The sequence below is a fragment of the Hyla sarda genome, chromosome 7, assembly GCF_029499605.1.
Source record: "Hyla sarda isolate aHylSar1 chromosome 7, aHylSar1.hap1, whole genome shotgun sequence".
In the NCBI taxonomy this organism is placed as follows: domain Eukaryota; kingdom Metazoa; phylum Chordata; class Amphibia; order Anura; family Hylidae; genus Hyla; species Hyla sarda.
Genome location: NC_079195.1, coordinates 51,180,373 through 51,204,948, shown reverse-complemented (window position 1 = coordinate 51,204,948; position 24,576 = coordinate 51,180,373). Strand labels below are relative to the sequence as shown.

Sequence of the window (24,576 nt, the reverse complement as noted above, 5' to 3'; positions counted from 1 at the left end):
GTTGCCCCTGACTACGATCCTTGCTGCCTGCCCCGACCTTCTGCTACGTCCGACCTTGCTTCTGTCTACTCCCTTGTACCGCGCCTATCTTCAGCAGCCAGAGAGGTTGAGCCGTTGCTAGGGGATACGACCTGGTCACTACCGCCGCAGCAAGACCATCCCGCTTTGCGGCGGGCTCTGGTGAAAACCAGTAGTGACTTAGAACCGATCCTCTAGCACGGTCCACGCCAATCCCTCTCTGGCACAGAGGATCCACTACCTGCCAGCCGGCATCGTGACACTCATGCTTCCACCACCTCCAGGCTGTGTAAGTCAGCCACTATATGGTCTCCTCATGCTGCCGCCACCTCCTCGCTATGTCATTAAGCCACTATATGTTCTTCTCATGCTGTCGCAAACTCCAGGCTGTGTCATTCAGCCCCTTTATGCTGCTGCCAACTGCAGGCTGTGTCATTCAGCCACTATGTGGTCTCCCCATGCTGCCGCCAACTCCACACTGTGTCATTCAGCCACTATATGGTCTCCTCATGCTTCTGCCACCTCCATGGTTGTGTCATTTAGCCACTATATGGTCTCCTCATGCTGCCACCACCTCCACGCTGTGTCATTCAGCCACTATATGGTCTCCTCATGCTGCTGCCACCTCCACACTGTGTCATTCAGCCACTATGTGGTCTCCCCATGCTGCCACCACCTCCACACTGTGTCATTCAGCCACTATATGGTCTTCTCATGCTGCCGCTACCTCCTCACTGTGTCATTCAGCCACTATATGGTCTCTTCATGCTTCTGCCACCTCCAGGCTGTGTCATTTAGCCACTATACGGTCTCCCCATGCTGCCACCACCTCTACGCTGTGTCTTTCAGACACTATATGGTCCCCTCATGCTGCCGCCACTTCCACGCTGTGTCATTCTGCCACCATTTGGTCTTCACTGGCTCATGTCAGTTTTTTATAGCTTTTCAACCAAATACACACTCCAGCCTGTTTCATTCAGCCACTATATGCTGCTGCCAACTCCAGGCTGTGCCATTCAGCCACCATATGTTCTCCTCATGCTGCCACCATCTCCAGGCTGTGTCATTCAGCCACAATAGGGTCTCCTCATACTGCCGCCATCTCCACTCTGTGTCATTCAGCCACTATATGGTCTCCTCATGCTTCCACCACCTCCAGGCTGTGTAATTCAGCCACTATATGGTCTCCTTGTGCTGCCGCCACCTCCTCGCTTTGTCATTAAGCCACTATATGTTCTTCTCATGCTGCCGCAAACTCCAGGCTGTGTCATTCAGCCACTTTATGCTGCTGCCAACTCCAGGCTGTGTCATTTAGCCACTATGTGGTCACCTCATGCTGCCGCCAACTCCACACTGTGTCATTCAGCCACTATATGGTCTCCCCATTCTGCCACCACCTCCATGCTGTGTCATTCAGCCACTATATGGTCTCCTCATGCTGCCGCCACCTCCACACTGTGTCATTCAGCCACTATTTGGTCTCCCCATGATGCCACCACCTCCACGCTGTGTCATTCAGCCACTATATGGTCTCATCATGCTTCTGCCACCTCCACGCTGTGTCATTCAGCCCCTATACGGTCTCCCCATGCTGCCACCACCCCAACGCTGTGTCATTAAGCCACTATATCATCTCGTCATGCTGCCGCCACTTCCACGCTGTATCATTCAGCCACTATATGGTCTCCGCATACATACGCCACCTCCCGGCTGTGTCATTCTGCCGCCATTTGGTCTTCACTGGCTCATGTCAGTTTTTCATGCCACCTCCACGCTGTGTCATTCAGCCACTATATGGTCTCCTCATGCTTCTGCCACCTCCACGCTGTGTCATTCAGCCACTATACGGTCTCCCCATGCTGCCACCACCTCCACGCTGTTTCATTAAGCCACTATATGATCTCCTCATGCTGCCGTTACTTCCACGCTGTGTCATTCAGCCACTATATGGTCTCCACATACTGCCGCCACTTCCTGGCTGTGTCATTCTGCCGCCATTTGGTCTTCATTGGCTCATGTCAGTTTTTTATAGCTTTTTGACCAAATACACACTCCAGGCTGTTTCATTCAGCCACTATATGCTGCCGCCATCTCCAGGCTGTGTCATTCAGCCACAATATGATCTCCTCATACTGCCGCCACCTCCACTCTGTATCAGTCAACCACTATATGGTCTCCTCCTGCTGACGCCAACTCCAGACTGTGTCATTCAGCCACTAGATGGTCTCCTCCTGCTGTTGCCACCTCCACACTGTGTCATTCAGCAAATATATGGTCTTCTCATGCTTCTGCCACCTCCAGGCTGTGTCATTAAGCCATTATATGGTCTCCCCATGCTGCCACCACCTCCACGCTGTGTCATTCAGCCACTAAATGGTCTCCTCATGCTGCCGCCACCTCCAGGCTGTGTCATTCTGCTGGCATTTCGTCTTCACTGGTTCATGTAATTTTTTTTATAGCTTTTTGACCAAATAAATTCATATCAAACAAAAAAAATCAAAAAATTCTGCTAATGGGACAAATGAAAATTTTCTTAAAATGCTATCATCACTAGTCCTCATGTGTTATCTTTGGAATTACCATAATAATTCAAATAAAAAGGTTGGAGCGAGAAAATTTGAAACCAGCAGGATCTACCCAGTAGCCCTCCTGGGTCAGGCCTGCACCACTGAGAGGGTGTACAAACTGACACACTACTCTAAAATTGTGCCGCTCTGTGGCCTACATAGGCTACCACCACCTCCAGACTGTGTCATTGTGCTGCCCTATGGTCTTGTCATGCTGATGCCACCTCTAGGCTCTGTCCTTGTGCTGCCATGTGATCTCCTTGTTATATTGATCTAGTAGTTTGACAGTATTTTTTCAAAGGAAATGATTCGGGCACCAGGGACACTCAGTCATAAGCATGGAGGGGGGTTAAAGGCAGGGGCTGGGACAGGCAGCAGCTAGCCTCGCAGCGGGCTGCCAGCTCGATTTTAAGATACAAATAGGAGCTTTTCCATAGTTTACACTGCAGTAATTATACACTATTGGAGCTGGAATTACTGCGGCTGGCACCAGACTTGCCTTCCAATGGGTCTTCAAAAAGGCTTTAAATGGGCACTGTCAGATACAAAAACTTTTAATATGTTGTAAAGCATGCAAAACCAATAGGCTTTGCAATTGCTTTCATTAGAAAATGTTCAGTATTTCATACTGAAAAAGCCAGTGAAACAACTCCTTCCCCCCAATGCCTGCTTGGACACATACTAGCCCTGCCATATCCATGTGTCATCACAGCTGGAGGAATAATCCTCCCACTTTCAGCTTGTGTCTCGCTACTGTCAGTGAGGACAAGCTGTGAGTTGTAGTTTTGCTAATGCTAGGGGAGATGTGAGCAGACAGCATACTGAGGGAGGGGATGGAAACCTGCACAGTGAGGCCATGCCCCCTCTCTTTGGGAGGAATTCAGACTGGTGAGCTAAATTGAAAGTGTAATAAAAAATAAATAAAAGTTGCTAGACACATAAAAATTTGATGTACATGGTCAGGATTAGTTACTAAGTGATATATTTAAAAAAAAAAAGTTGTTGGATCTGACGGGTACGCTTTAATATTTGCTCATTCCAATTACCAGGCTCTGTCATTGTGCCGCTGTGCGGCAGTGATAGTAATAGCGATGCCTGTAATCTGCATGTCACACTGAATAACAGTATTATTTCACTAACACAGCACACTCCCTATGGGTGTTACAACAAGGCAAAGTGTTCTAAACCCCTATTGAGGCTCTCTGTAGCCCAGAAATAGCCGTTTTTAATAGTGATTCGCCGCAAAAAAATTGGGCTGTGCAATAGAACTAAAAGAATAAAGACCCATAACTCAGGCAATACTTTATTAATTCAAGTAAGTGACCCCTAATTGTAATGCTGTTCACCCGCACTATAACCCAGGATATTGTGTTTAGTGCAGGTGAACTGCCTGTCAGTTTTACTTTAAATTCAAACCATTAAAGAGAATATAACAATAGAAGATAATTTAAAACTATTAACAATATTATTTCAAAGACAAAAACAGCACCTATGGCATACATTTAATGGATATATAAAGTGAGCTCAGGAGCTGAGCTCACGTCCTTACTGCTAAAGACAAACATCAGCAATTATGGGGATGTCCATCAGTTAACCTCTTAAATGTAATAATCAAAACTAATTCACAGTATTTCAAAGCTAGAAATGACAGGTGTGGATGGGTATTGGCTCTCATTCCCTCCACCCACCTGCAGCATGATTGTAAGGGACCTATGAGTTATGCAGTGTAGGCTATAAAAATAAATAAAAATGTAAATTTTTAAGTGAACTCATTCCACCTGTTTCATCTGTCACAAAGTCATCTACATTTAAGTTCAGGAGGCTGGGAGTGCAGTGTCTAAAACTACATTGCATATAAAGCACTGCGCCCACAGCTGGATATTGTGTTGTAGTCCTTTTCTGCAAAGCCATCCAAAATAAGGCTATTACCCACCTCCCATATTCACTCACACAAGCAAGCCTGCCCTAACTGCCTATGACAGCTGAGCACAGCGAGTAGGCATGAATATACAATAGACGGGATAGGCAAACTCAGAGCATGGGAGATCATACAAAGCTTTATTGTCTGATGATGTATTAGACACAATATGGTACTGAACAAAGCAGAATGGGGGTTCATAGTCAGATAAACCAGTGAGAACTGCTAAACTTCCAGTGGGAAGGATTTTGGGGAATAAAACAGTGAAGGCTTTAGAAATGTAAACACAAGTAATTTACTACATTAGAGAACTGTAATTATTGCTTACTTTATCAGTAATTTTTCACTGGAGTTCTTCTTAACTCCTACACACCTTTGTGCAAGCAATAGTTGTTATTTTTGTACTGTCTGCCTCAGGCAGACTGTACAAGCAGATTGCCGATATCCCTGATCACTGCTATGTCTTTTTATAGCATTAAACAGTATAAGCATTTGAAAAATTGCTGATTATAGTCCCCTATGGGGATTAAAAAAGTGTGAATAAAATAATTTAAAAAAACATAAAAATATATACATACATCCCTCCCCTAATTAAGAACTAGGGGAAAACTAGGGGGAAACTCCCTTTTCCCACTTTACTGATGAAAAAATTACAAAAAAAACTGTATACTGAAATGTTTAAATTATTCAAATAAGATAGTAATGAAACCACCTTCATATGGCCCTGTAGATTACAAATTTAAAGTGGCTTATGGCTTTTAAAAGGTAAAGAGGAAAAAAAATCAAATTAAAATGGTTAAAATGCAAATATAAAATTCTCTGTGCCCATAAGGGGAAAGAAGTCTAGCCATGCCATCTTATATCTCCATACCACTTACATTAAGGTTTTACAGTGCTGTACAGCCATATGCATGAAGTCTTTTGATAAGAGAAAACTCCTAGGGAGAACCACCAGAGCCTGTTATATAATCCAAAAAGATTGACATTTAATGGTCAGATAAGCTAATGCAATGTGTTGTGTTTTTTTTCTTTTATGTTTTACTATAAAGCAGAGCAAATCCTAATAGGATGTTGGTAATTGGAGAACATCTGCTACCGGTGCCGCTTCTGTAACATCTGTAGTCATTTCTAGTTGTAGTGCATTACTATATATTAATTACTCCCCCCATATGGCATGTGTCTTACAGCAGAAAATGTACAAAAATATTTTTCTTCAATACATTAAATCATTAATCGGGTTCTAATGTACTGTATTGGTCCCTATATGAACATGTACAGGATCTTCGTTGCGAGGTCTTCCATGTCCTTTTGTTTGTGTGTGTGATCAGGGGCCCCATAATAATAGTTACAATACATTAATGGACTTTAGAACCTCTTTTCCTAATGCATAGGGATAATGTACAGAGTGATATCTACTCTTGCTAGCAATAGCTTCTTTTATTTTTTTTTCATTTTTTTTTCTTGGAGAAGGCCACATATGATTTGCAGTCATACAGTACATAGTTACTTGGTTTATAAGGTTGAAAAAAGACACAAGTCCATTAATTTCAACATAAAACCTCTACTGTGTTGATCCAGAGGAAACAAAAAACCCTCCATGAGGCTGATGCCAAGTGCCCCATGACCAAGGAAAAAGTCCTTCCCGACTCCAATATGGCATCAGAATAAATCCCCAGGTCAATGTTCTATCCCATAAATCTGGTATCCATAACCTGTAATATTATATTCTATAAGAAAAATATCCAGTCCCCCCTTCAACTTGTTTATTGAGTCAGACATCATAAAATCATGTGGCAAAGAGTTCCATAGTCTCACTGCTCTTACAGTAAAGAATCTCTATGATGATGGTGAAACCTTCTTTCCTCCAGATGTAGAGGGTGCCCCCTTGTCATGGTTACTGGACAAGGTATAAAAAGATCAATAGACTTCAAATAAGAGAGAAAAAGGGGTGTGGGCACTACAGCACATGTACAACAGCCTTAATTTAGCACAAGTAATGGGAGACCCAGTCAATGAACTTAAACATGGGGTGCTAGACAATAGCAGAACCAGCAATTCCACAAAAATGTGCAATAAAGGAAAAAAGCATGTCTGCATTCACAATTTTATTTAAATATAACATTTTGACTTTATCGAAGCAATGTCCATATACAAAGCAAGTTCGGACTATGTCGATGCAATGTCCAGATACATAACAAGTTCACCTGGGTGCAGGGAGGGAAGACAGCTACCAGACGGTAGCCGGAGCATATCAGTAGAACGAGAGCGCGGTTTTGCATGAGTGACGCATCATCCAGTTCCAGATCTATTGGATTACTAACGAGGTATATATAGAGAAAGGGGGAAGAGTGACCCTTCACCAACAGGAATACATAACATACAAAATATTATCTATATATATAAAACTCAACGTGTGTGTGTGTATGTATGTATGTATGTGTGTATGTGTGTATGTTTCAGCATCACGTCCAAACGGCTAAATATATTAACATGAAACTTGGCACACATGTTACTTATATGTCAGCAACAAACATAGGATAGGTGATTTAACCCTTACTCACCCCCATTTTCCAGGGGCGGGGTTTATGTTTAAAATCCCATGCAAGTCAATGGGAAATACATGTTACAGCATAACTTCCAAACGGCTGGAGATATTTTGATAATACTTGGTCACATGTTACTTATATGTCCACTTAAAATATAGGATAGTTAATTTAACCCTTAACTACCCCCATTTGTGAGGGTTGGGGTTTTTGTTTAAAGTCCCATGCAAATCAATGGGAAATATATGTTCCCACATAACTTCCGTACGGCTGGAGATATTTCAATACCTGGTACACATATTACAGGACGGCATATGAGGTCGGAATAGGAGGTCAAGATAGGAGGTCGAGATAGGCGGTCGGGATAGGAGGTCGGGATAGGAGGTCGGAATAGGAGGACGGGATGGGAGGACGGGATAGGAGGTCGGGATAGGAGGTCGGGATAGGAGGACGGGATAGGAGGATGGTATAGGAGGTTGAGATGGGAGGGCGGGATAGGAGGACAGGATAGGAGGACAGGATAGGAGGACGGGATAGGAGGTCGGGATAGGAGGTCGGGATAGGAGGTCGAGATGGGAGGTCGGGATAGGAGGACAGGATAGGAGGACGGGATAGGATGTCAGGATAGGAGGTCGGGATAGGAGGTCGAGATGGGAGGGCGGGATAGGAGGACGGGATAGGAGGTCGGGATAGGAGGTCGGGATAGGAGGACGGGATAGGAGGACGGGATAGGGGGTTGGGATAGGAAGATGGGATAGGAGGTCGGGATAGGAGGTCGGCATAAGAGGACGGGATATGGGGTTGGGATATGATAACAATATATGAGGACGGGATATGAAGTCAAAAGCTTCCTCCTTTGTTTATTTTCCTCCCCAACAAGGATTAGGAAGGGAAAACCGGACAATGCCGGGTACTCAGCTAGTATATATATATATATATATATATATATATATATATATATATATATATATATGTATATATATATATATATAGTAAAACCAAAAAGACCATAACAATTATTCTGCTATTTCATAGAAAAGAGCTAAAATAATTTCTTTCATTCAGACCTAAGGGGCCCAGTGCTTTTAGTTTCATAATTCCCTTTGCTTCACATTGTAACAATTTCGTATGCCTGTCCACACCTTGAGGTTGTTGTGGAATGTGTTGCAGACCTGCATATCAAATCCCTCGGTTTATTGCCCACATAGACGACTATCATATTGGAAAAATCAAAGTGATTCGATATGCAGGTCTGCAACAGATTCCACAACAACCGCAAGGTGTGTACAGGCATACAAAATTGTTACAATGTGAAGCAAAGTGGATATTAACATGAAACTTGGCACACATGTTACTTATATGTCAACAACAAACATAGGATAGGTAATTTAACCCTTACTCTCCCCCATTTGCCAGGGTCGGGGTTTTTGTTTAAAGTCCCATACAAGTCTATGGGAAATATATGTTACTGCATAACTTCCAAACGGCTGGAAATATTTCAATAATACTTGGTCACATGTTACTTATATGTCCACTTAAAATATAGGATAGTTAATTTAACCTTTAACTACCCCCATTTGTGAGGGTCGGGGTTTTTTGTTTAAAGTCACATGCAAGTCAATGGGAAATGTATGTTCCAACATAACTTCCGTGGGGCTGGAGATATTTCAATACCTGGTACACATATTACGAGTCGGGATGTGAGGTCGGGATAGGAGGTCAAGATAGGAGGTCGAGATAGGAGGTCGGGATGGTCGGAATAGTAGTTCAAGATAGGAGGTCGAGATAGGAGGACGGGATGGTCGGAATAGGAGGTCAAGATAGAAGGCCGAGATAGGAGAACGGGATGGTCGGGATAGGAGGTCGAGATAGGAGGTCGGGATAGGAGGACGGGATAGGAGGACGGGATAGGAGGTCGGGATATGAGGTCGGGATAGGAGGACGGGATAGGAGGTCGGGATAGGAGGTCGGGATAGGAGGACGGGATAGGAGGACGGGATAGGAGGTCTGGATAGGAGGTCAGCATATGAGGACGGGATATATGGTTGGGATATGACAACAATATATGACGACGGGATATGAAGTCAAAAGCTTCCTCCTTTGTTTATTTTCCTCCTCAACAAGGATTAGGAAGGAAAAACCGGGCAATACCGGGTACTCAGCTATTATATATATATATATATATATATATATATATATATATATATATATTAAAAACAAAAAGACCATAACAATTATTCTGCTATTTCATAGAAAAGAGCTAAAATAATTTCATTCATTCAGACCTAAGGGGCCCAGTGCTTTCAGTTTCATAATTCCCTTTGCTTCACATTGTAACAATTTCGTATGCCTGTCCACACCTTGAGGTTGTCGTGGAATGTGTTGCAGACCTGCATATTAAATCCCTCGGTTTATTGCCCACATAGATGACCATCATATTGGAAAAATCGAAGGGATTCGATATGGAGGTCTGCAACACATTCCACAACAACCGCAAAGTGTGTACAGGCGTACGAAATTGTTATAATGTGAAGCAAAGTGGATATTAACATGAAACTTGGCACACATGTTACTTATATGTCAACAACAAACATAGGATATGTAATTTAACCCTTACTCTCCCCCATTTGCCAGGGTCAGGGTTTTTGTTCAAAGTCCCATACAAGTCTATGGGAAATGTATGTTCCAACATAACTTCCGCACGGCTGGAGATATTTCAATACCTGGTACACATATTATGGGTCAGGATGTGAGGTAGGGATAGGAGGTCAAGATAGGAGGTCGAGATAGGAGGTCGGGATGGTCGGAATAGTAGTTCGAGATAGGATGTCGAGATAGGAGGACGGGATGGTCGGGATAGGAGGTCGAGATAGGAGGTCAAGATAGGAGGACGGGATGGTCGGGATAGGAGGTCGAAATAGAAGGTCGAGATAGGAGCACGGGATGGTCGGGATAGGAGGTTGAGATAGGAGGGCGGGATAGGAGGACGGGATAGGAGGTCGAGATAGGAGGACAGGATAGGAGGTCGAGATAGGAGGACGGGATATGAGGACGGGATAGGAGGTCGGCATAGGAAGTCGGGATAGGAGGACGGGATAGGAGGACAGGATAGGAGGACGGGATAGGAGGACGGGATAGGAGGTCGGGATAGGAGGTCGAGATAGGAGGTCGAGATAGGAGGCCGAGAAAGGAGGATGGGAAAGGAGGACGGGATAGGAGGACAGGATAGGAGGACCGGATTGGAGGATGGGATAGGAGGTCGGGATAGGAGGACAGGATAAGAGGACGGGATAGGAGGGCGGGATAGGAGGACTTGATAGGAGGACGGGATAGGAGGTCGGGATAGGAGATCGGGATAGGAGGTCGGGGTATGAGGATGAGCTATGGGGTTGGGATATGAAAACAATATATGAGGATGGGGTATGAAGTCAAAAGCTTCCTCCACTACAAGGATTAGGATGGAAAAACCGGGCAATGCCGGGTACTCAGCTAGTAATAATACAACAATGCAAATGGTAAACACAACACAACATTCAGAAATAATGTCATAGTAGAGATGTAATATAAGAATGCATAGTAAACACACAGTATAGGCAAACACAACATTCAGAAATAATGCACATAATGATGTCAGCTTTAGAGGAGTATTTCACATAATGATGTCACAATACAGTACATGAATAATGCTCATGATGATGTCAAAGTGTGGGAAGAGTGCTAAAACACAATAGGAATAAAGGAATAAAGTTTACTGTATAATGTGATAACACATAAATAATGCAAATTATATTTTCACAGTGTATTAATGATGCAGGTAATGATGTCACAGTAAAGTTTTAATGCACATGATGATGTCAGAGTAAATTCATAATGCTGTCACAGTAAAGTAATAATGCACATAATGATGTCACAGTAAAATAATAATGCACATAATGATGTCATAATAAGTTCATAATGATGTCACAGTTAAGTAATAATGTACATGATGATGTCAGAATAATTTTATAATCATGTCACAGTAAAGTATTAATGCACATAATGATGTCAGAATAAGTTCATAATGATGTCACAGTAAAGTAATAATGCACATAATGATGTCAAAATAAGTTCATAATGATGTCACAGTAAAGTAATAATGTGAGTGTACGGAGTGGAGAGTAACGCCCTAGCGGAGTAGTGGCTTGACTGGGGTATTAGTGTACTTAAGGGGTTAAAGTTGTTCAAGGGACGTTGGAGGTTAAAATGGGTGTTTTTTTTTGGAGGGGGGGTCTATTGGGGGGCTCAGTAGTCGGGGGAGGAGTATCAGCAGTATTTTTATGCTGGAAGGGGAGGAGTCAGACAGTGGCGGGAAAGCAAGGTGAAGAAGTGGATGTGTCTGCTCTGTGTGAAGAACACTTACCGCCATGTCTTCCGTGAAAGACTTGCTGCTCTGGCTACGTTCTGCGTCCACCATCCATGGTGAGGCTTGGCTTCAGGGGCAGGTTGAACAGCTGCTGGGGAGCGGAGGGGGAGAGGTGTCGGGCCCCCCTTCAGGTCGACATCACGGGACGAGGCGCTCCTGAGCTCCATTGTGCTTCAGTCCTGAGGTGGCTCCTAAATGCCGGCACTAGGTGTGGAGTCCCATCAACACCCGGGTGCCTGCAGCAGCTGCGTTGCCCCCTCATGAACCACGAGTATCCTGGAGGTGGTCGGCGGCTGTTAGCGGTGCTGCAGCTGGGGTGGACCTGCCTGCCAGCTCTTCTCCTTCTCACCGCCAGAGCTGCCAGGATGTTGATGCGGCCAGGTCTCCTGCGGAGGATGGGGGCAGGAGCGCGGCCCGAACCTCCTCCTCTGCCATGTCGGCTGGGAGCAGGGCCGATCCTTCCTCCACTATGTCAGATGCAGGAGCGGCCCCCTTACTTCTCCTGCAACTGTCGCACGGACGCAGGGACGCAGGAGACTGCTGTGAGTGGCAGGTCAGCCACGAGGAATTCTAGTCTGCTTGCACTCTCTGCTGGTCAAGTCTGGAATTACAGTGGGACTCTGGTGGATGACAGCCCTTCTTCTGCTTCTGAGGACTCCGGGACAGATTCCCCCATGGCACATGAGACAGCCGGTCCCTTGAGAGTGCCTGACAGTTTACCTGCATCATCTGGCGATTCTTCATCTACAGCGCAGAGGACTGTAGCTGGCGGATCCAGAGGGCGGATGTCAGGACTCGCGGCTGCTGGGTCGGCAGGCTCAGGTCAGCTTGATGAGTGATAAGTGGGGTTTTGGCAGGTGGGGATGCTCCTTTTTGGGATTTATTAGTTCAGTTGTTGGGGTTCTGGCGCAGAGGGTTGGGGGGACGGGTCCTTCGGGGTCTCCAGTACCTGTTTGGGTGGCAGAGGGGTGTTGCAGGGGTGTCTGCTCTGGAGGGTACTGTTGCGAATGTTACGGGCAGGCCTGTGGTGGTGGCTGCTGCGGGCAAAGGGTCTGTGGCACCTGTGGGCAGTGGGTCTGTGGCGGATGCGGCCAAAGGGGAAGTTTACGTGTGTTTTGAGGGCCCCTTAGGTGCACACTTGCAGCCGGAGGTTAAAGAAAAAATTTGAAGAGACAAGTAAAACATTTTTTCTTTACTTCCTTTGGAGAAATTCAACCTAGACAGGAAGAAGCCAGGTGAAAGTAAGAAGGAAGAGGAGGAAAAACAATAGTAGCGGCTGATTCCACGCACTTTCTCTAATTGGATGCAGGCCTTCTTCATTTTGGCCAGTGTGATAGGTGAAAAGGCGCCTGAACATTGTTCGGCTCTTTTTTGTTATTTTGACTCTGTGGGGGAGTCAAAATAACAACACAAGGCGGTGCGTCCGTCACTGCGCTGAGACCACAAGGATATTAGCTTGTGGATGTGTTTGGTGTCAGCGCCACGTGGTGGGTCAAAGCCCTTTCAGGGGGTGGCTGCACGGTTCCTCAACAGCTGGGCAGTCGGTCGGTTCGCGCCTGGGCATTGGTTGCTAGTACAATTAGAGACACTGTAAGTTTCTCTCCAATTGTAAATTTAAGCATGAGTGCTCCAGGTGTGGGGGCGCCCATAGCTTCTCACGTAATTTTAAGCGGGGAAATGGGAAGTTTGCTGATTCTTCGCATGCCGGTGAGAGAAGCCAAGATGCATCCGTTTCTATGCATTTCTATTTCTATGCATCCGGTTCCATGGTGGGCCCATTTGCGGATCCGCCCTTTGGTGACCTGTTGGTTTCATCTCTGGGGTTGGTTCCCAAAAAGGAGCTGGGTAAAAATCGGCTGATCCATCATTTGTCTCACCCGGCTGAGTGGTAGTTAAATTATGTCTGTTCGGATACTTACACGCCTTTGATGCGGCGGTTCAGTGGGTGCTGAAGTTTGGTAAGGGGGCTTTGTTGGCTAAGACGGATGTTGAATTGGCATTTCAAATTCCGCAAAAAAGAAAGGGACTGGCACTGTACAGGAGCAACATGTGTTTCGTGCTTAACAGCGCATCATCTGGCTCTGAATTCATACCTGCAAACTCTGCCTTATATATTAACTGGGGCAATCAGTTCTCCCCGTGTGCCGGCCACTCTTGGATGAACAGACAATCCTGGCTTGGCCTTTCCTCCGCATCACGTGAATCAGCTCAAGTTAGGTCAGCCCTACCCACAGCCGGGAGTATCTCCGGGCAAGTGAGCAGCGTCAGCGTCACTGAGGTGCTACTCACGTGACCGGGAGTCAGGGCAACCAGGACGCTGCCTTATCCTGTCAGCGTCGGCCATCCTACGGACTTAGAACATTCTCTGTTTGCAGAAAGGGGGGGGAGGAGAGAAATTCCAGGGAATGGGCAATTTAACCCCTACTAACCTGCATATTATTGTAAAGACAGAGGTTGCAAGGTAATCAATAAGTGGAAAAAGTGCAGTGTGTGCTATAATATAAAAATATTCACAAGAACAACAATTAAAATCTGATTTGCAGACACTAATTCAGCAAACAATACTGCTAAGAATTACAAGAAGATAGACATGCAGTGTATCTGTTTTTTCAATCAGTCCTAGTGGACCTGCTGCTTCGGTACGCAAAATCCATTTTGCTTCTTGTTGCAATAATTATCTTTGCCTGTCTCCTCCATTATAAGGATTTTGCACTAGTTTCAGACCTGAAAATTCTTGCACTTTTCGCTATTATGCCTTTTTTTTTAACATGACCAATTAAACATCATGTCAAAAGCAGTTAAAAACAAATTTGCAAATGTGCATGCAACTGGAGTGCCCATTGCAGTACCAGAAATTTGTTGATACCATTTATCATTAAATCTGAAAGCATTATGGGAAAGTATGAATTTGAGTGATTCACAGATAAATTCTACTAATTTTGGGTCCTTGTCCATGTCGATGAGAAGGTCCCCCACCACCCGGACCCCCATTTCTTGGGGAATCTGGGTGTAGAGGAACTCCACATCGACAGAGGCAGGCTATACCCCTCCTGCCAGGAAACCCCTTCCAGGGTTTTAAAGAATTCACTTGTGTCATTTAAATAATTGGGGAGATCCTGCTATATGGGTCTCCATATCATACGGGCAATTTGTTAGGTTAAGAAGGATCAATAACACTGAAGAGCAACGTCCTGGTTGCCCTGACTCCCGGTCACGTGAGCAGCACCTCAGTGATGCTGGCCTGCTCACTTGCCGGGAGATACTCCCGACCGTGGGTTGGGCTGAGCTCACGTGAGCCGGCTCACGTGATGCGGAGGAAAGGTCTAGCCAGGATTGTCTGAGCGGGCGTCGCACAGAGAGCACTGTTTGCCCCGGATCCTTTAATCAAGGTACAAGTGAGTAGTAAGGGGAAGTGTACATATAAGGCAGAGTTTGCAGGTATGAATTTAGAGCTAGACGATGCATGGTTAATTGCAAAACATGTGTCGCTCCTGTACAGCACCCGCATGCAGTGTCCCCCACAGATCATGGAAGAAATAAAGCACTTTATAAAGACGTGGTGAGTGCAGCCTTCCATCTTTTTCTAAGGAACATTGAATCAGCATTTCGTTTGTTGCCGATTCATCCGGATAGTTTTCGTTTGTTGGGGATTCATTGGAGTGGGCAGTATTATGTGGCTTGTTGTTTGCCCATGGGTATTTCGTGTACATATTTTGAGGCATTTAGTTGTTTTTTGGAGTGGGTGGTAAGACCGGAGAGGCTGGCTGGTCTTTCTGCTTCACTATCTGGATGACTTTCTGTTTTTGGGTCTTGTGGGTTTGCGGGCTTGCTCCGTTTTGTTACACACTATGAAGGCGGCTGCCCTCTGTCTTGGGGTGCCGTTTGTGGCTGACAAAACGAAAGGTCCGGTGACAGTGGTAACATTTTTGGGTATCATCATTGACTATGATCTCATGGAGTGCTGGTTGCTGGCACATAAATTGGAAGATTTGCGCCAGTACATGGCTCCGTGTGGTCAGCGTAGGAAGGTGCAGCTGCGTGAAGTGCAATCTTTGATTTTGCATTTTGCATGGGGCGGGTTTTTTGTCGTTGCTTGGCCATGGATACGGCTGGGGTTATGGTTGCGCACCACTTTGTGTGTTTGTCTGTGGAAGTGAGGGAGGATTTGGTGGTGTGGGAGTCCTTCTTGTTGGTTTATAATGGTAGGTCGATTTGGATGGCTGAAGTGGTTGAGACAGATGAGTTGTAGTTGTTCACTGATGCCTCCAGGTCCATTGGTTTTGGGGTGTTTTTTTAGGGGCAGGGGAGTGCAGGCTTGTGGCCTGCATCCTGGCGGTCGGTGGGGTTGTTGACTAACTTGGTTCTTCTTTAATTGTTTCCGATAGTCCGCTGAGATTTGGGGTGAGCTTTTGAAGGATCGTCGGATGCACTTTCGTTGCGACAATATGGGGGTTGTGCTTGCCATTGATAATCAAACATCCAGTTCGCCCCCTGTGTTACGCTTGCTGCACCATTTGGTTTTGCGTAGTCTGCTTTTAAATGCTCAGTTTGTGGCGGTGCATGTTCTTGGGGTGATCAACTCTGTTGCTGACTCTCTTTCTCATTCGCAAAGCGACAGGTTTCGTGGACTGGCGTCGGAGGCAGAGCAGTACAGGATTCCTTGTCCTGAGCAGCTGTGGAGCATGGTCTGGGGTCGGCAACAGAGTTGATTCGGAATTCGTTTTCTGACCACACATGGGCTGCACATTCTAAGGTTTGGTGTGAGTTGGAGTGGCTGTTGGTTAAATTAGGTGCCTGTGCGACTGTGGATGATTGGGTGTCAGTGGTGTTGTACTTTGTTGGCATGTTGTATGAGTTGGGAGTGTCAGTGTCTGGAGTTACGGTGTGCATGTTAGCGTTAGCATTTTGGTTTGCGTGCAGGGTGTAGGTGGATGTGACCAAGCATTTTTTGGTTAAAAGGGCCTTGCCCTGTTATTGGGGGGGGGGGGGGGGCTGCGTCCGGGTGTCTTTTGATCTTTGGGTTTTTCTGAGTGGAGTTGGAATGTTGGGATGCTTACGAGGCTTCTTTGTTCCGTGTGGCTTTTTCTTTGGTGCTTTTCGGGGCCTTTCAGGTGTCCGAATTGGTGGTGTGCAGTCAGACTTCAGTGGGCGGTTTGTTGTTTGGGGATGGGGAAGTTTGCTGTCAGATTCGTTGGTCTATGACAGATCAGGCGGGGAGGTGTTGTTGGAATGTGTTCGATTTGTCCTGTGGGTGTTTGAGTGGTTTTTTGGAGGTGCGTCCAGTGGGTCCTTCTTTTCCCGTATCCAGTTTGTTGACATTTTTCTGCAGTGTCTGGTGGTGCAGGGTTTGGTGGCGGTGGATTATAGTTCCCATTGCTTCAGGATTGGTGCTGCTACGGAGGCGGCGCGGTGGGTTTTGGGGGCTGATCACATTAGGCAGATAGGGTGGTGGGGGGCGGACCGGTTCTGCTTGTATGTGCGTCCTTATTCTCTGTAGTGGGGAGGGGGCTGTTATTTTGGTGGTGATTGCGTGCTCTGGGGTGTTTTTTTATGTGGCTTGAATTTTCTTTTTTTTATTGTGTTCTTCAGGTCCTTCTCCTTGTTTGGTATGGATTGTTGGACATTCATATGTGCACAGGGGAGCATGTTGTGCTGAAGTGCGTCCTGATGGGGGGCATCTGGGGTTTGACAAGTCGGCGGCTGCATTGCATTGGATTGGCATGGGAGGTATGTTGTGGAGTCAGTTGTTAACAGAGGTTCAGTTTCATGCGGCGCTTGATTGTCCTCCGGATGTAATTGTGATGCATGCGGGGGGAACGATATGGGTTTGGCCCCTCCCATGAGATCATTCGGGATATTAAGATGGATCTTCTTCGTTTGTGGTCCACTTTCCCCGGTATTGTGGTGGTGTGGTCTGACGTGGTAGCTAGGAGGGTGTGACGTTATGCTAGGTCAGTGGTATGCTTGAACAAAGCTGGGGTGAAATTGAATAAAGAGGTGGGCCGTTTTGTTTGGTGCAACAGAGGGATTGTGGTTCACCATGTTGAATTGGAGGGTGAGCCAGGTGAGTGCAGTTGGTTCGGATCTGTGGGCCCTGACACTGCAGGAGGTCATTGAAACGGCTGTTCGGATGCGGCAGGATGAAAGTTCAGGAGGTGTCTCCCTCTTTCATCTTTGGCAGGTCTAAGGGTCCTTGGAGGTGTGTATGGTATAAATATTATTAAGAGTATGGAAATGGAGGAGAGTTTGCCAGTTGTTATGGTACAGCTGGACTGGGCCTCCTGGTGGTGTTTAGGGGCCCCAGGAGTTTTTGATGGAAGCATGCACTGGGAGTTGCGGCCAAGGGTAAAAGGAACATTTTGTGCCTTCGGTTTGGTGAAATTTCGGAATACAGTTGAGACCTGTAGGGACCCTTTCTGTCATTCTGGTCATTTTATGTATATCCTGTTGATATTGTTAATATTGCTATTTATAATATTTATATGTTTATAATGGTGTTAAATAAATGGTTAAAAAACCCATTTCTCCAACCGTGTCTTGTGTATTTTATAGGGAAAGGTTGGTTGGACGGGGAGAATGGCAGGTGGTACGTGGGGGGTAGTTGTATCGGTTATTTGCAGGGGTGGGCTGACCGGCCAGTCCAATTGGACATCGTCCGAGGGCCCGGCCGGGTTAAGGACACTCCTCCCAGATCCCCAGCAGACCGTGCCGCCTTCTCCGTTATGTACAATACACTTAAATACAGGAGAAGGCGTCCCCTCTGTCTGAGCCGCATCTGCAGCTTACAAGAAGAGACGTGACCTCCGCCCCCACGCAGCACGCAGTAAAGGAGCCGATCACTCATCTGCACCTGTACTTTGGGAGGGGAGAAGACACGGGCCCCTGCTGCTGAGGAGATCACTGCGTTGGACATCAGGTGAGCATCATTTTCTTTTATTTTTTAACCCTGCCTATACCTATGGGGAAGAGGGTGGGTGGGTAACTCTGCCTACACTTATGGAGAAGGGGGGGTAGCTTTGCCTATCCCTATGGGGTAGAGGGGGTGGGGGGTAACTCTGCATATACTTATGGGGAAAGGAGGGGTAACTCTGCCTATACCTATGGGTAAAGGGGAGGAAACTCTGTCTATACCTATGGGGAAAGGGGGGGGGACTCTACCTATACCTATGGGGAAGAGGGGGGAATAACTCTGCCTATACTTATGGGGAAAGAGGGAGGGGGGTAACTCTGCCTATACCTATGGGGAAAGGGGGGGAGACTCTGCCTAAACCTATGGGGAAAGGGGGGACTCTGCCTATAACTATAGGGAAGGGGGGTAACTCTGCCTATACTTATGGGGAAAGGGGGAGGGGGGTAAATCTGCGTATACCTCTGAGGAAAGGGGGGTAACTCTGCCTTTACCTATGGGGAAAGAGGGGGACTCTGCCTATACCAATGGGGAAGAGGGGGAGGGTAACTCTGCCTATACCTATGGAGAATGGGGGGTTAACTCTGTTCCTATACCTATTGGGAAGGGGGTTAACTCTGCTGCCTATACCTATGGGGAAGGGGGGGGGGTTAACTCTCCTGCCTATCCCTGTGGGGAAGGGTAGGGGGCTAACTCTGTTGCCTATTCCTTTGGGGAAGGGGGTTAACTCTGCTGCCTATACCTACAGGAAAGGGGCATTAACTCTGCTGCCTATACCTACAGGGAAAGGGGGCTACCTAACTTTTTATACCTGGATACCTAACTACTTACCTACATACCAGGCTATCTAACTACCTACATACCCAGCTACCTAACTATGTACATACCTGGCCTCCATACATGGCTACCTAGCTAGCCCCCTACCTAACTGGCTTGTCACCTACCTTCATATTTGGCTTCCTGATCTACCGACCTAGTTACCTGTTTACCTGGCTACCTACCTACCTGCCCTTTTACTGTGCAGGACACTAAGGAGGGCATTATTACAGTTTGTGGGCCTATAGATGGAAAGATTGTGTAGAGAAGGGGAGGGCACTGGAAAAATGCAGAGTCTGACATGTTTGTCCTGCAGATGTTAAATGATCCACATGGCGGTCTGATCCGGATGGAGAAGAAAAGGAAAGAGGACGCCGCTGATCAGAAAAGACGTAATTGTGAGTCCCAAAATGTAACTGTAATCACTTATATGGTGTACAGATCCTGTGTGCAGCTGATATCTACCGCCATATGGTCCTGTATATAATCTCTTATATTGTATACAGATTCTTTATAGTATACTGGTCTGTGTATAGTGATTTTATTCAGTACAGTATAGCAGTATTATCCAGTTATTGTTTGGTATATATTTGCTCCTTGTATAACAGTATTACTGGTCATGGAAATTTACCTACATTAAAGTGTTTCTTACATATATAAATTTTAGTTTATTGTGTGTGCGGGATTTGGGTGGAATAGGAGTGTGGCAGAAGATTGACGAGCTGCAGAGCCTAGCAGGGGCCCTTGCCTTTTTTTTTGGTCCGGGGGCCCCGAGTGTTTTCAGTCCGCCCCTGGTTATTTTGCCATATCCTGAGTATCTAAAATCCCTCCAGTCATGCACATGATGATGTCAGAATAAGTTCATAATGATGTCACAGTACAGGGATAATGCACATAAGGATGCAGTGGTGCAGTTGTCAGCATCTCGGACAAAGCAAAGTAGGGTTAACATTCACAGGAGATCTATTGTGTGGCCTTGTTTGTGGATTTTAATGTATATGGAATCATTAATGTCATATACTTCCTTTCACAGTGGGTTGGAGCTCATTCCCCTGCATTTGGATTTTCACCATCCTCAAGCGTAGAGATTGTTCCCCTTTTCCCACATGTTTACACGTCAACCATCCCTCCCCATGCTGGAAAACGGTGGGTTGAAAAGAAAACTCCTAACTGCAAGGTAACTAGCGCTTGTATTTTCTTATTCAGAATGTAACTTCCAGAATGTATTTGGGTGCAGCAAAGATGTTATCAAGAATGAATAGGAAGGGCATATGGAGGGCACCAATAATTTGGCTATGGTAAAGTGGGTGTGTGTGCTCCAACCACCCCCAATTCCTGCTGGAAAATTATACTGCTCATTGAGAGAGTGATTTGATTTAGATCAGTGCCCTACAAATTGTGGCCCTCCAGAAGTTGCAGAACTACAACTTCCCAACATGCCCGAACAGCCGTTGACTGTTCGGGCATGCTGGGAGTTGTAGTTTTGCAACAGAGGCCACTGTTTTAAATATACGTAAAAAAAATGCTAATACTGCAATAATAGAATAGTTAAAGGAAAACTGTCCACCTGTACACCCACACTAAACCCAATATAATGAGTTATAGCGTGGGTGAACAGGAGTCCAACGAGGGGTCACTTACTTAAATATGTCCAGTAGGTCCTGATATATGTCCCCCAGAAGATCCTCTGATAAATTTAGTGAATCGCAGCAGTGGGGCAGGGCTTCACCGGCTAAATTTACATATTCATTGTCTGTAACTCCATATCCTGGTGAAGTGGAGTCTCAGACAATGAATATGTAAATTGAGACAGCGAAGACATGCCCCCTGCACCCAATTTAATGAATTTAGCGGAGATTTTCTGGGTGACATATCTCAGGACCTACTGGACGTATTTAAGTAAGTGACCCTTCTTTGGACTCTTTTTCACCCACACTATAACCCAGTGTATTGGGTTTAGTGTGGGTGAACAGGCTGACAGATTCCCTTTAACACCTTAAAGGGGTACTCCCATGGAAAACTTTTTTTCTTTTTTAAATCAACAGCGACCAGAAAGTAACAGATTTGTAAATCACTTCTATTAACAAATCTTAAGCCTTCCAGTACTTTTTAGGGGCTGTATACTAAAGAGAAATCAAAAAAAAAATGCATTTCCTCTGATGTCATGACCACAGTGCTCTCTGCTGACCTCTGCTGTCCATTTCAGGAACTGTCCAGAGCTGGAGAAAATCCCCATAGCAAACATATACTGCTCTTGACAGTTCCTAAAATGGACAGCAGAGGTCAGCAGAGAGCACTGTGGTCATGACATCAGAGGAAAGTTTTTAATAGAAGTGATGATACAAATCTGTTTAACTTTCTGGCACCAGTTGATTTAAAGAAAAAAGTTTTCCACGGGAGTACCTCTTTAAGGAAGGAGCATCTTTCCGTTTCTGCACTTTCGTTTTTTCCTCCTTACCTTTTTAAAAATCATAACCCTTTCAATTTTGTACCTACAGACCCATATGAGGGCTTATTTTTTGCACCACCAATTGTACTTTGTAATGACATCAGTCATTTTATCAAACAATCTATGGCGAAACCAAAAAACTAAATATTTGTGGGACACAATTGGAAAATAAAAACGCCATTTTGTAACTTTTGGGGGATTCCATTTCTACGCAGTGCATTTTTCAGTAAAAATTACACCTTTTCTTTATTTTGTATGTCAGTACGATTAAAATGATACCCTACTTATATAGATTAGATTTTTTTTTATGGTATAAAAAGTGACCAGAAACATGCTATTTTGGACTTTGCATTTTTTCTTTTTTTTCTTTTTTTTCTTTTACGTGTACACCATTGACCGTGCAGTTTACCTAACGATATATATATATTTATTATAGTTCGGACATTTACGCATGCGGCGATACAACATATGTTTATATTTATTTTTATTCACATAGGCCGACATTTATCATTGCCTTTAGACTGTTTTTTGTGTCTAGAAAAGGCGCAAAAAAGGTGCAAGCATGGTTTGCTTGCGCCTTTTTATTCGCCTTTTGGTTTACACATTTCGGCTGATTTTGAGTTGCAATCCACTGATTTTGGCAATATGCATGATATTGAAGGGTTTTATGAACTGCGCCTTTTTGTGAAAAGGCGCCAAAAAGGTGCAGAGCAACTGAAAAGTTTCTAAAACTACACCAGCCCTGACTTATCTTAGCTTTTTGCGGTATGTAACATAGTAACATAGTTCATAAGGTTGAAAAAAGACCAGAGTCCATCAAGTTCAACCTATAACCCTAATAAGTCCCTACTCAGTAGATCCAGAGGAAGGCAAAAAAAAAAACTCATACTAGAGGTAAAAATTCCTTTCCGACTCCAAATATGGTAGTGAGTAGTGTTGAGCGGCATAGGCCCCCTTTGGATAGGGGATAAGATGTCTTAGCACCGGAGTACCCCTTTAAGGTGATTCCAGTGTACATGAGGAATGGTTAAAGGGGTACTCCGGTGGAATTTTTTTTTTTTTAAATCAACTGGTGCCAGAAAGTTAAACAGATTTGTAAATTACCTCTATTAAAAAAATATGTATATAGAGAAATTGGAGTTATAACACCACCTTAAGTATAAACGTATAAATCTTTATTGAAAATGTTTTACATAAAAAACATATAGATGCAAAAAAGTGAAGTATTGCAATGGAAATCCAACACAGAAATATCTGGCGCAGAGTAAGAATAGTACATACAAATGAGTACATAAAAATTGTCCACACACTATATATAGCAATCTATGGAATAACACAGTTTAGCCACTATGGGCTATCCATACAAATGCTGCATAATAATGTATCAAGATTAGCTAATAATATAGCCCAGAACTGGTGTATAGCCAGGTCTGTGAGTGCATAGTGAAATACAATGATATTGGGTACAACATATCTAAGTACTCAGTAAAAGTCAATGTGTAGCCTACCCATGTGGGATAGCGAACTCTGCGACCGACCCCAGATATTTAGCCTTCCAGTACTTTTTAGCAGCTGCATGCTACAGAGGAAATTCTTTTCTTTATTTTTTGTCTCGTCCACAGTGCTCTCTGCTGACACCTGATGCCCCTTTCACAACTGTCCAGAGCAGGAGAAAATCCCCATAGCAAACCTATGCTGCTCTGGACAGTTCCTGATATGGGCATAAGGTTTCAGCAGAGAGCACTGTGGACAAGACAAAAAAGAAATTCAAAAAGAAAATAATTTCCTCTGTAGCATACAGCTGCTTAAAAGTACTGGAAGGGTAAAGATTTTTTTTAATAGAAGTCGTTTACAAATCTGTTTAACTTTCTGGCACCAGTTGATTTAAACATTTTTTTTTTCCATTGGAGTACCCCTTTAATGGTACTACCCTGCTGCCATCTCTGTTGGCTGAACGCACCATTCCTCTCCTTCTAATGATTATGTATACAGCGGAGGGACAATGCGTGGATATGACAGGACACTATACTGTATTTTTCTTTAAATGGAACAATGAGAGCAGGTTATCCCACCGGAGAAGACCTTGGCAAGAGAAAATAGGAAGCTGCAGCAGTAGAAGAAAATATACAACAAATTCGGTTCTGGAACACTTCATGCTTTGCTTACTAAATATAATACTCTAGCGGTGCGTGCAAAAAAGAAGAAAAAGAAAATCAATGTCCAGTTGTGTCCAGTTTTGGTCTCCTGAAAAGATTACAGAACACACAAGGAAGGAAATCTTTCCATTGAATCCTAATAATAATACTTATCAGTAATGTCTCAAGATTTGTTTTCATTGAATGAACTGTGAATAATCGCAAGACGCTCCTATTTTGGCGCTGCAAATATTCCATTATCTCCGAGGATTAAAATCTTTAAAAATCAATTACGTTTATTCTTGATATTCTCTATATGCAGAGACTTAACCATTTCTTCTTTGAAGTACAGTATATGATGCTTAAAGAAGAATTTAACACTATCCACGTATTAAAGGGGTATTCCTGGATTATTGGTTCTTTGAATGTAAGACAGGGGCAGCAAAGTTAGTCTAGTTACTGTATGACACTTAATTACTAAAGTCACCTTATGTTGGATAACCTCTGTAAACACTATCCAAGCATTAACTCCTTCAGTTTTTTTTTTTTTTATTACTTTTTCCAGATTACCTCTGAATAAGAATCAAAGTATTTTATTCTTCTGACGATATAGTTGTAGGAGGCTTGTTTATTGCTAGATGAGTTATGTTTACAATAGCATATTATCCATTGAGAATTTAATTTAAAAAAAAGTTAGATGCAATGAACAAAGTAGTTGAATAAATAGTTTTTTAACTATTTTTTACACTTATAGCGATACCAATTTTCACATTTTAGAATGTTTTCCTATGCTCAAAAAAACTCAGTTGATTGTTTTTCTG

General features: G+C 44.4%; 1 protein-coding gene and 1 long non-coding RNA gene across 3 annotated transcripts in view; one reads left to right on the top strand and one right to left on the bottom strand.

Annotated features, from left to right (window-relative positions):
* LOC130281604 (uncharacterized) overlaps nucleotides 1-11,963 on the bottom strand; it is a 79,449-nt gene extending 67,486 nt beyond the window's left edge. For both annotated transcript variants that reach the window (XR_008846052.1, XR_008846050.1), the window contains exon 1: nucleotides 11,446-11,963. This is a non-coding gene — a long non-coding RNA (uncharacterized LOC130281604). The remainder of the gene's footprint in view (nucleotides 1-11,445) is intronic.
* Nucleotides 1-24,576, top strand: part of TCERG1L (transcription elongation regulator 1 like) — a 340,750-nt gene that overhangs the window by 26,810 nt on the left and 289,364 nt on the right. The window contains exon 2 of the mRNA XM_056529021.1: nucleotides 20,205-20,348. Within this exon, the coding sequence (XP_056384996.1) occupies nucleotides 20,205-20,348 (144 nt within the window). The remainder of the gene's footprint in view (nucleotides 1-20,204; nucleotides 20,349-24,576) is intronic.